At 48.2% G+C, this 11,298-nt stretch overlaps 1 protein-coding gene across 4 annotated transcripts; it reads left to right on the forward strand.

Moving 5' to 3' along the window:
* Window positions 1-2,473: 2,473 nt before the first annotated feature.
* LOC136528307 (protein ALTERED XYLOGLUCAN 9-like) lies at window positions 2,474-6,619 on the forward strand. 4 transcript variants are annotated; one of them, XR_010777048.1, is made up of 3 exons: window positions 2,475-4,016; window positions 5,429-5,522; window positions 6,087-6,619. XR_010777048.1 is itself a non-coding variant. In XM_066521263.1 (2 exons), exon 1 carries the CDS (start codon window positions 2,927-2,929, stop codon window positions 3,992-3,994), a length of 1,068 nt encoding a protein of 355 aa, XP_066377360.1. In that variant the 5' UTR covers window positions 2,474-2,926; the 3' UTR covers window positions 3,995-4,016; window positions 5,874-6,619. The 4 variants fall into 4 exon arrangements, 3 of the variants coding, with proteins under 3 accessions (XP_066377360.1, XP_066377370.1, XP_066377352.1); XM_066521263.1 differs by lacking the exon at window positions 5,429-5,522 and having other exon boundaries at window positions 2,474-4,016; window positions 5,874-6,619; XM_066521273.1 differs by lacking the exon at window positions 5,429-5,522 and having other exon boundaries at window positions 2,474-4,016; window positions 6,087-6,618.
* The last annotated feature ends 4,679 nt before the right edge of the window (window positions 6,620-11,298 follow it).

Here is an 11,298-nt window from a genome sequence, read left to right on the forward strand (position 1 = left end):
AATATCTTTGGTAAATGATCTAGATTGGACCAAATTTGGGAAATGATCCTCACCTCATTGATTGACATTAATAACCTTTGTGGTAATTGATGACAAAGAGGGAGAAATAGTGTACAAAGATAGTGAAAACACAACAAGGGGGAGAGAAACAAAGATTTAAGTGATAGGAGGAAAATTTGACATAGGGGGAGAGATATGACAAAGGAAAGGGATCAATTAAAATTTTGAGCACAAAAGTAGGGGGAGCAAGCTCATGAACTTGTATGGTGCATTTAAATGTGCATTTTATATGTTTGCTTGCATGGCACAAGTTTTAAATGTCAATATCCATGCTTGTGTGGTGCATGATCGTTGTAGGTTTGAATGATGACATGAAAAACTAGCATGCATAGGTTATCTAGTGATTTTATTTTCAAGTGGCATCGAGCTAACCATGGTGTTAAGGATGGTATATTGGTGTACTCCGATTGGTATCACGCTTCAAAGGTCCATCTTTTATACCTTAGCATCATTTGGTAGACATTGTCTCCTATATTTCCTATCTAAGCATATGTGCAAGCTACAATCCAAACTCTTAGCACATATGTAGGGAGAGCAATTGCTACCATATGAAATTCATGAAACTTGTCCATATCCTTTACACATGGTAAATATGTTTGGACAAGCAACATAGATTCAATTGAATTTCAATTCATATCTTTGTGTAAGGGTGGTCATCAATTACCAAAAAGGGGAAGATTGAAAGCTCTAGTTTGGTTTTGGTAAATTGATGAAACTCTAAGTGCTAACCTAGTTTATCAAAGTGATTATGAGATAGGTGGCACTACTCCAAGTGATTGCCTGTTGTCTGCTGATGTTGCTGATATATTGACTAAAATACAACAGTGTCTTACAATAAGCAAAAGGTCACTCATTCTTAACCTTGATAGGTATTATTACATTACAATATAAGCAACTAAACACCGAAAAAACTGAGAAAACAAGTTTAATTTCTACAACTTAGCCTTTGAATGTAATATTATCCAATACAATGGTTTTGCATCTTTAACTTAACAAATGTATCAACTTGTCCTCAATCCTGAATTATGAATGCAATGAGATAACAAATAGATGAATGCCACGGGCTGAAGTGCTGAACCAACCAGAGCTCATTCTCCAAGAGCTGAACCAACCAACAAATCAACAAATAGATGAATCTGTCTTGTTCGCTTGAACTACTTCAGCGGTACTTTTCAGCGGACGGACAGTATTTTCCTCTCACAATAAATCAGCATAAGCCAAATTTCAGCGAAACGTTGCTATGTCAGGAACATACAAAACTGACTGCATCAGCCAACACAAGGAAAAGAGATATAAACATATTTGACATTAACGACGCCGCCACGCCCGTCAGACGCTCTGAAAATCTCAACGCCTGGCTCTAGTAGTTGTTCTGAAAATCTCAGTTGGTTTAAGGAACAAGGTTTGATTCCTCATGGTTTAAGAGACAGAGGGGGAGTTCAGATTCAGTTGAGGCAGTTTAACTGAAACTCTCAGTTTCAGAGCTACTGACATAGCTACTTTGATCAAGTATTTAATGTCCAGTTACTGTACCATTGCTACAAACAATCATGTTTTTCGTCAGTCTATACACTACACTTGCGAACAACACCAAATTTGTGTATTGGCTTATAGGTGAAATCCATTTAAATTGAGCTTCAAAGTTTGAAAAAACGCTGCCCTGTCAGACATTCAGTTTCAAATTCCAACAACAGCGGCTGATGACTATTTTAACTAAGCGGTTACTGATTAGTTTCTTTTTCTACTTTCAGCAACAAATGTGTTTATCTAAAGTTCAAACTTGGTACTTTTGAACTACAGAACATTAGTAAATGTCCAAACTTTTTGCACCACTAAAGAATGAACAATGCAAACCTTTTAGCTAATCAAAGGTTTTTTTTTATTGCAGTGAACACAATAAATTTCCAATCTTACAAATTGAATTAAATTTTTTGCACTACCTTATTTATTTAGATTAATTCACAAACTTTCTGCCGTAAACACAATAAAGAATGAACAATTAATCAAAAGCGAGTCATAGAAGTATTACTCAGTGTCATCCTCTGTCGATTGTTGATGTGCAGAACACTGCATCTCATGATTCTCTGAGCTTTCAGTAGTACCAAACATTTCACTGGACCTCATGGCAATGTTCAGAACGTCCTCCCATGCCTCTGCAGCTATTCAGTGAATTGTTTAGTTCATAGTTTAGCCGGCCGAAATTCTTAGATTACAAGTGCAATGCGTGAGTCAAAACTTTACAGAGGCCTGTAACCTGTGATGCTCGACAATAGCAGCATCGATCCAATTGGGCACGTGGCGACTGGCGAAGCTGACTCGCCATCGATCTGTTTTTTTCTCATCAGGTTGAACACACGACATAAATGGAAGTGACAATCTCGAGTTCAAATCTGGAAGAGAACTCAACTTCCAGGCACCAACACAGAGCAGGACAAAACCGACCCAACCCCGCCCCGCATCCCCGCCGGCGTGCGCACGCATCGGGCATCGCATTCGCACCGACGTCCACGGCCCCAAGCGCCAAAGCGCCGTCGCGCCATCCCCGTCCCTTCCCCACCCGCTCTGCCGTTGCGCTGTTCCCATCCCGCCGACCCGCTGCGCCACCGCCACGCTCCCCCATCTCCATCCCTAACCCTAACCCCAGCCCCACCACCCCCACCCACCAACCCACCAGGCGACGCGGCCGCGGCGCCCCTCTAATCTCCCTCGCTTCCGCTCCACGCCGCACCCCCGGCCGCCTGCCTGCCTGCCTAACCTCGTGCTGCCCGCGATCCCGCCCCTTGCCCCAGATCTTGTGGCGCCTTCGCCGCTCGAGCGCGCGCTCACGGGTCAAGTGCAGGCGGCCGCTCGGTCGGCCGGTCGGCCGATGGTTTCGGCCGCGGCGCAGGCGGGCGTGGTCGCGGCGTGCGTCGTGCTCTTCGTCCCCATGGGGCTGGCCGGCTGGCACCTCAGTCGCAACAAGGTGCTCTTCTTCTCCGGCGCGCTCTTCATCTCGCTTGCCGTCGGGGTCCACCTATCCCCGTACCTCCCCTCCCTGCCCCACCTCGCCTCCTCCTTCCTCCTCCCCCACCCCGGCGCCGCGTCCGCCTCTGCCTCCTCCGGGTCTTCCTGCGTCCCGTTTCTGCACCGCATGTCGTGGTCTGACGCCGCCGGCGCCGCTGACGACGGCTCGAGAGGCGGAAAAGCGCGGGCGTGGTCGTGGCCGCCCTTGCTGGCGTCCGCCTGCGGGTTCGCGCGGCTGTCGCGTGACGACGCGTCGCTGCTGCTCAACGGCTCGTGGGTGATGGTGGCCGGGGACTCGCAGGCGCGGCTGCTCGTGCTCGCGCTTCTCCGCCTCCTGCTCGACCCGGCCGCGGCGGCGGCCGCCGAGCCGGAGCTCTTCCGCCGCCACAGCGACTACCGCGCTGCCGTCCCCGCGCGGGGCATTTCCGTGGACTTCGTCTGGGCGCCCTTCGAGAGCAACCTCACGCGTCTGCTCCGCGAGGATCTGCGCCTCGCGCCGCGCCTCCCCGACGTGCTCGTCCTCGGATCGGGGCTGTGGCACATGCTCCACGTCACGGACGCCGCGAGCTACGGAGGCGCACTGGCGTCCGTCGCAGGCGCCGCCAAGTCGCTCCGCTCGCAGCTTCCCGTGCCGCCACCACATATGTTCTGGCTCGGCTTGCCGCACCTCGTGAACCACATGCTCAACACAGACGCCAAGAGGGCACACATGAACGGCACCATGCTGCATGCCTATGATCGTGAGGTCGATCGGAGGGGTGTTTTGCGAGGTGATGGTGGCCCGTTCCTGCTGCTTGATGTGGGGAAGCTCACCCAGGGGTGCGGGCAGCAATGCACGGCTGATGGTATGCATTATGATAGTGATGTGTATGACGCTGTCATGCATATCATGCTCAATGCTCTGGTGATTGAGTCCCAACAAAGGATTTGAGTGGGTGGGGGTTCTTGAACAGGTTTGTCCCCACCCCCTGTTCTTTTTTGGTCAGTTACAATACACGGGTAACTAGAAATTGTTGTGAACTAGGAAGGTTCTTTGATTGCTTCAACATTTTGGTCGCTTGCCAGAAGTCACCACCCTTGAATTGCTCAACCTTTAGATTGTAAAATAGGGATATCTTAGAACCACACTGTCTTTTGCTGAATGGCAAACTGAACTGGCTGTACTGTATACTTTTTCTTGGGGGAATAACTAATGCCCTGTTCGCTTGAGCTACTTTTCAGTCATGGAACAGTGTTTTTCTCTCACAACATTTTAGCATAAGCATCAGCATAAGCCAAATTTCAGCTTAAGCGAACAGGGTAATTCCGACACGAAGATTGTGAAATACTACGAAATAGTCAATTTTTCATTTTGGCAACATAATTTGTCCTTGCCATGATAACTTCAAGAACTTATTGGATTGTAACTGTGCTACTCTCTCTTAATATAATTAAATGCACTCCATCACTAATTCTAGGATTTGTGTTATTCTGAATCTCTAAGCCTATCACTATGTTGCAAGCTGAGTGCATTATGCATGGTTGAATACGCAGCAATCATGCTAGACCGGTGATGGTTCTAACAACGCTTAGTACTACAGCACTGTGCGCTCTATCCTTCCTGTTCAAGAAGTAGGGTTAGTGCCATAATAATGTGCAATATACTCTTCAGAACTAAGATTTAATTATTTATCTCACTCAGGGGTGGAGCTACTATGTATAAAGCTGTGGTGCAGGTGCACCCACAGCAAAATTAAAAAAAAAATAGTGATTGTGATCAAATTTTCACCATAAATGCACCCTCATAGTAAAAAGTTATGCACCCACACGACAAGTCCACCCCCTCGAATTTGCTCTAGCTCCGCCCCTGATCTCATTTAATCTTTGGTTTTCATTATGCACCTTTATACTTGTCAGTAATTAGCTTCAACTGAAGGATAACTAGATTTCACTAGATCAAATAAGTCTTACGTACTTACAGTGGACTGTGGTAATTTGGCATCTATAACTTTATGCTGTATCTCTCTCTCTCTCTCTCTCTCTCTCTCTCTCTCTCTCTCTTTTCTGGGTTATTGCAATATTCAATGTGATGTTCTAGTTTCGTAAGTTGTAAACTAGTTGCACTGGAATAGTGGAATTTGAAACTAATGTGAAGCAAATGCTCCACCGTTCATCCATTCTTCTTTGCCTGCAAAACTTCTGTAGAAAATCCCAATGTTTGTGAGGTCTTGTTATGGTGGTTCATCAAGAAGGCACTTAGATGCTATTTCGTTTTCTTTATGAGCTAGTCTGTATTATATAGCCCTGTTAGCAATTTTTCACACTAAATACAGCCATTAGTTCGACTCACTTTGGTCAGTCTTTCAGTAAAGGTGTCCCTGTGCAGGTAAGAACCTGTTTTTGGGTGCCTTTTCTCTACTTTCAAGCAATGTGTTCGGCATGTCTCTCCCCTTGGGTCGAGTTTTAGTATTTGAGTAAAGGTACACAATATATTCCTGCCTGCATGCCTTGTTTGGCCTATATATATATATATATATATATATAACAATTTGCGGTGATCAGATAATGGCAGTCATATTGGTACTGAGCAAGCACTGAAATATGCTGTTGCTTTGCTTCGTGAACCCTGTTTACCTTTGTTAGAATTATAGATCCATGGTTTAGTTGCCCCATATGGTGCCCGAAGATGTGTGTCTTCTGTGTTGTATTCTTTTCATGTTGAACTCATCAAATGCCAATATATTTTACAATGAACTGGGGGACCTGCTGGGACAGTACGGCACAATTCATATACTGTTCTTTCTATACTGAATTGAGCAAAGTGAAAACAGTAAGCCGATGATGGTACCATTTTACTTGAAGTATTTTTGATGTTTTCAAGACTCACCAACATGGAAGATAGAGAATTGTGTACTTTCATGGCTGCTTCACAAAGTGTTTGATCTCCAGGTCATGTTTACCCTGCTTGGCCTAATCCAATTTACAGGATTTTGATGGAAGAAATTCATGTGAGCTCATGCACACATAAGCCTGTGTTGTTTCAGGATACAACATGGTGAGCAGGACCAGTTGGGCACGTGCTCCAGCGACTGCAGGTGCATCAGAGGAGGCGCAGCAGTTTTTACTCTCAAAACTTCCCAACGCTTGCTCTCCTCCTACAACTCCAGTGTATCTGATCCGAGGCAAGCAAGGATTGGGTTCTCTGGACAAGCCTTGTCAGGATGGCGTGCCTGAGAGAGCAGGTCAGAGTTTAAGAAGGACGAGCTGCTGCGGACTGCAGTTGGGTTTAGACTGCAGCTGTGCCGGCATATGTGCGGTGCTTCCATTTGCTTCGACGAACTCCAAACTGTAACAAAGAGGCGTTGGCATATCTTTAGCATACGTGTATGGTATTGCATGGCTTTGATGCCTTAGTTTTTAAGCCAATTCATTTGAAGGGTATTGCATGGTTTTTCTAAATTCACAGTTTTTTTTCTATACATTTAGATATGTACTATGTTTACATAGTAAAAGCAATGTAGAAAACCCAAAACACCTTATAATTTCAAACGGACGGAGTACAAGGTATTTAGTACTCTTGTTCCAGATTGTAGTTTGTTTTAGTTTTGTTTTAGGTCATTTTTCTTTTTAACTTTAACTAAATTTGTAGAAAATGCATCAATATCTATGACCATATCCACCATGAAATCTGTGTTTACAGTGCATTATTTGGTATTGGACTATTAGTGTATTGCTGGTAAAGATGGCAACGGGCCCCGATACCCGATATCTTATGGGTATTTGATCCATTAGGGGACGGGATAGAATCATATCTTTACCCGTGGGCATCTAAATGGGCAAGAATCCATCATCGACGCGTATAGCGGGTACGAAAACGTTTCCTGTTTACCCGTCCCCGTTACCCGTTGGGGAACCCGACTATTTGAGCTGTCATGCGAGTATTAGGCCCAAAGAAGCTTAACATAGGTATTTTGGCCTAAATTTGAACAATCATATATATAGTTTGTGTGTTCTAGGAACCTTAGTTTAATTTTTCCTCACCATCTCCGTCAGCAGCATAGCACGCCTGCCTCACGAGCGCTCGTGCCCCTCGCTTCCTTAGTTCGGTCTCTGCCACTTTTGCTCGTCCTCCTCGCAACCTCGCTTCTTCTCCTCGACATCTCCGAGACTCCGGCATTTATGTCCGGGTGAAGAAGAAACGTCTCCAATTGCAAAGCTGCGACCCCAAGTGTCATTGTTTATCGGGTATGCAGTACACGTCGGGTATCTGTTACCCGACCGATGCCCGACGGGTACGGGGATGGGCAAGAATCTATACTCGAGACAGTTAACGGGGACGGGGACGGGGATGGGTAAGAATTTATACTCGAGACAGTTAATGGGGACGGAGACAGGATGAATTCTCAGTAGCGGGAAAGAGAACGTTCCGGTGATACCCGACGGGTATATCCCCGTTGCCATCCTTAATTGCAGGGGCAGCCTGTGTGCCTATTGGTGACTCGTGTGCATCAAACTGCAAAGGGTGCGGGTCGAACCTTTCGTGAATACGCTCCGCCACTCGAATCTGGTAACGGATCGGAGCGGGTCGACTCTCACCCTGTTCGTTTGTTGGTTTCAGCCAGCCTAAATCAGCCAGTTAACAGTATTTTCCTCTCACAATAAACCAGCATCAGCCAGCCCAAATCAGCCCAGAAACCAACCAGCAAACAGACCGTCTGAATAGAAGAGGTGCAGCAAGGGGCACGACCCATTGACCCCTGGTTCGACCCAGTCCTCTCGCTGCTTGCCTGCCAGCTGCATCCTCCGTCCAACACATCCAATCAACGCCCTGACGGGCTAATCGGCAAGGCGTGGCGATGGCTGCCTGGTGACCCGGACCACGCGGCAACGTCCAGCAACGGCGGCGGGAAGGGAACAGCAGGCGACGACGACATGGAACGTCCGGCGGAGGAGGACAGGTGGTTGCGGGAGGCGCTGGCGTAGCTGGACCTATGGTCGAACAGGTGGGAGGCAATAATGGAGGTGCTCACGCTGATGCAGGCGTAGGTGGTGGACAGATTGAAGGAGGTTCTCGCCGAAGTCTATGGAGAAGCGCATGGTCGGGCCGAAGTCGAGATCGCCGCCAAAGGAGTCGTGCCTCGCCGTTCGAGAGGACGTCTCTATTCTTTTCGGGCATGACGACGACGTTCTTGGTGGCCGAGGACGGGAGCGAGCGCTCGCGAAACGATGGTCGCGTGGTGAGCTCCGACAGGGTTCGTCCGTCAATTGAGCGCCTGGCGTCTGGAGTCACCGCCTGCAGGTGCCCCCCTGGAGCCGCATCGCATGTACAACCCCGATCACCGGAGGGAGTCGGTGTCTGAAGCGATGTCTGCGCCGCTGTGCACAGGCGGAACGCTGCACTTGGCGAATGGCGAGCCTAACATTGACGGACTTGCCTTATGTACGACGGACGCATGGATTTGCTAGCAGCCTGGCGTGGTCAGGCAGAGGCACACAGGCAACAGCCTGACGCCCTGGCCAGCAGAGAGGGTCGACCCTGGCTACCCGCGGGGCGGTTTGACCCGTGAACCGCGTTTGTCAATGGTGTGGCGACGGGTCTTGATTAGGTGCGCAGCACATCAAATCTTGCGGCATATGCATGGAGTACAGACGAAAAAAAACTAATTGTACAGTTGGGTGAGAAATCGTGAGACGAAACTTTCGAACCTAATTAGTCTATAATTAGACACTAATTACTAAATACAAACGAAAGTGCTACAGTAGCCAAAAACCTAAATTTTTTTGCATCTAAACGCGCCCTAAGAAGCTAAGTTTCAGGTTTTATGGGCCCTTCAATATTTTGGCCGGAGTTGAGGCCGTGGTCTACAAACTAGACCTACCAGATGATTGTCGTATTCACACAGTGATTCACGTATCGCATTTTAAGTGCCACATGCTGGCGTTAGTACCATTGGATTTTGATATCAGCTCTATACCTGAAGATCCGTCCGAAGAGGTGTACCCAATTCAGTTTCTATCATCTAGGAAGATTTAGAAAGGAGCCTCAACATTGTCCCAGTTTCAGGTTCGCTGGTGTGGCCATTCTCCTACTCTAACATCATGGGAGGAGGCTTCTGCGAGTCCAGCTTGGGGTCAAGCTGGATTTGGAGGGACAGGGAGTGTTAGGGTTTAGAAGAAGAATGCGGAGATAGATTGTTGGTCGTCCGTCAACTTAAGAAACACCATTGTTAGAAACAGGTGGCTTAGTTTTTTTTTTATCAAGTACAACTTGGACGCATACAACCCACACACTCCACACTTACATCACACGCACAAACACGCGTGCGCGTCCGTACACATGTAAAGAAGAGATGCACATGCATTTGTGTACCCTAAAATTTCTAGAAAAATGTGCGATCACTAGGGTTTGAACCATAGTGGGTAGCGTCTCATTGGAGAGCCCTACCACATTCGCACAGGTGGCTGAGTTGGCGATGAGCGGAGGGAAACATTAGTTAGCATTGAGAAGAGCTGAGGTATTGATGATGCAATTATGTACATGTAGGTAAGGTCGGTAGCTAGTTGGGATATATAATATAATGTAACTGTCTGAAATAGAACATGAGTGAATAGAACTATGAGCGGCTTAGGTTCCGTTCGCTTCGCTGAAAAAATAAGCCGAAACACTGTTCCGGCTGATTTGTTGTGAGAGAAAAAGCGTTGTTCCGGCTGAAAAACAAGCTAAAAAGTATGGATTATAAGACAAGCGAACAGAGCCATTTGTTATGCCGCTGTTTTTTTTCCTCCGGACTCATATTCCTCTAATAAATTCTCCACTACTTGTCAGTGTTTCATACAAGCACCGGCAAGTAAATTTATAGTAATGCGCTTTAGGCTCGGATGGTGCGCTAAAGGACACAAGATTTATACTGGTTCGGGCCGAATGTCCCTACGTCCAGTTTGTTGCTGCTCGTGTTATTAGCACTGTGAACGGTTTGTAGTAGGGGTACAAACGATCGAGAGAGGGACCAGTCCCAAGTCTCTGATGGAAGGGTTGAAAGGAGGTCAAGAGCTTGGTAGCAGCTTGACTGTGTGTCTGTCTTGTGTTGTTCGGTCAAAAGTCCGTCCCTTTTATGGAGGAAGCGCCTCCCCTTTTATAGATGAAGGGGCTGGCTTTACAAGGGTGAGGGCTTTAGGATGCGTACTCTACCTAGTCTTGTGGCTCACGTCTACCCGGCCTGGTTCTTTATTCTGATGAGTGCGAAAGAAGATAAGTGCCTACAATACTGTCGATGCCTCTGTAGACTGTCAGGTTGGTTACAGAATGCTGCTCTACGCAGGGTATGGGCTGTATTACAGTGGTTTTGACTTATGAGCCTCCCCAGCCTTGCTCTGCACACATTTTGGTTCCTATGAGTCTTCGTTGGAGGGACGCGGGGTCGGGGTCCGAAGTAGCGCCGTGGGCAAGGTCTTCTGACTTGGTGGACCTGAGGGGTCGGGAAGCGGGCACCACTCCCTTGGGTCCATAGCGTGGCGACGGAATATCCGTCGTTCGTGGAGATAGCAAATCCTTTTCTAGAGCGTAGTGGTTGTCGTATATCTTCGTCGGGTTCCGTGTCCCAGAGCTGAAGGCGGCGCCTACAACACTACAGGGCGAGGAGCACGCACCTGTAATACCTTTCAGGCTCTGCGACGCTCGGAAGGGTCTAAAGCACCTGTCCCGTTGTTCCCTAGCAGTACTTTTCCTGCCAGGGCGCAGGGTATGGTCCTTGGAGCCATGGTTCACCCGAACGTCTTGTCTTGCCCTGTTCCCATCATCATGAGGGAATGGGGCGAAGTTGTCAGGTAAGATGAGACAAGTCTTTAGACATCGAGCAAGATGAGGCTCGTTCTCGGTCGTCGGGTGAAGCAGAGACCAGTCCTTATCTCTTGGGCGAGATCGAGCCCGCCCCTCAGGGGTCGGGCGGGGCGGAGTCTATCCCTGAGCCCTCGGGCGAGGCGAGGTTGGCCCGAAAGGCATCGGGCAAGGCGGAGACTAGCCCTTAGTCCTTGGGTGAGACCGAGCCCGTCCAAAGGCGTTGGGCGAGGCAGAGACTAGCCCTTAGCCCTCGGGCGAGACCGAGCCTGCCCCAAAGGCGTCGGGCGAGACGGAGACTAGCCCTTAGCCCTCGGGCGAGGCAGAGCTATCCCGAAGGCGTCGGGTGAGGTGGAGACTAGCTCTAAGCCCTCGGGCGAGGCAGAGCTATCCCAAAGGCATCGAGCGAGGTGGAACCAAAC

The sequence above is a fragment of the Miscanthus floridulus genome, chromosome 2 (assembly GCF_019320115.1).
Source record: "Miscanthus floridulus cultivar M001 chromosome 2, ASM1932011v1, whole genome shotgun sequence".
In the NCBI taxonomy this organism is placed as follows: Eukaryota; Viridiplantae; Streptophyta; class Magnoliopsida; order Poales; family Poaceae; genus Miscanthus; species Miscanthus floridulus.

Excerpts from the sequence above, each read along its gene's own strand:
- LOC136528307 (XM_066521263.1), top strand. The coding sequence starts at position 2,927 with ATGGTTTCGGCCGCGGCGCAGGCGGGCGTGGTCGCGGCGTGCGTCGTG.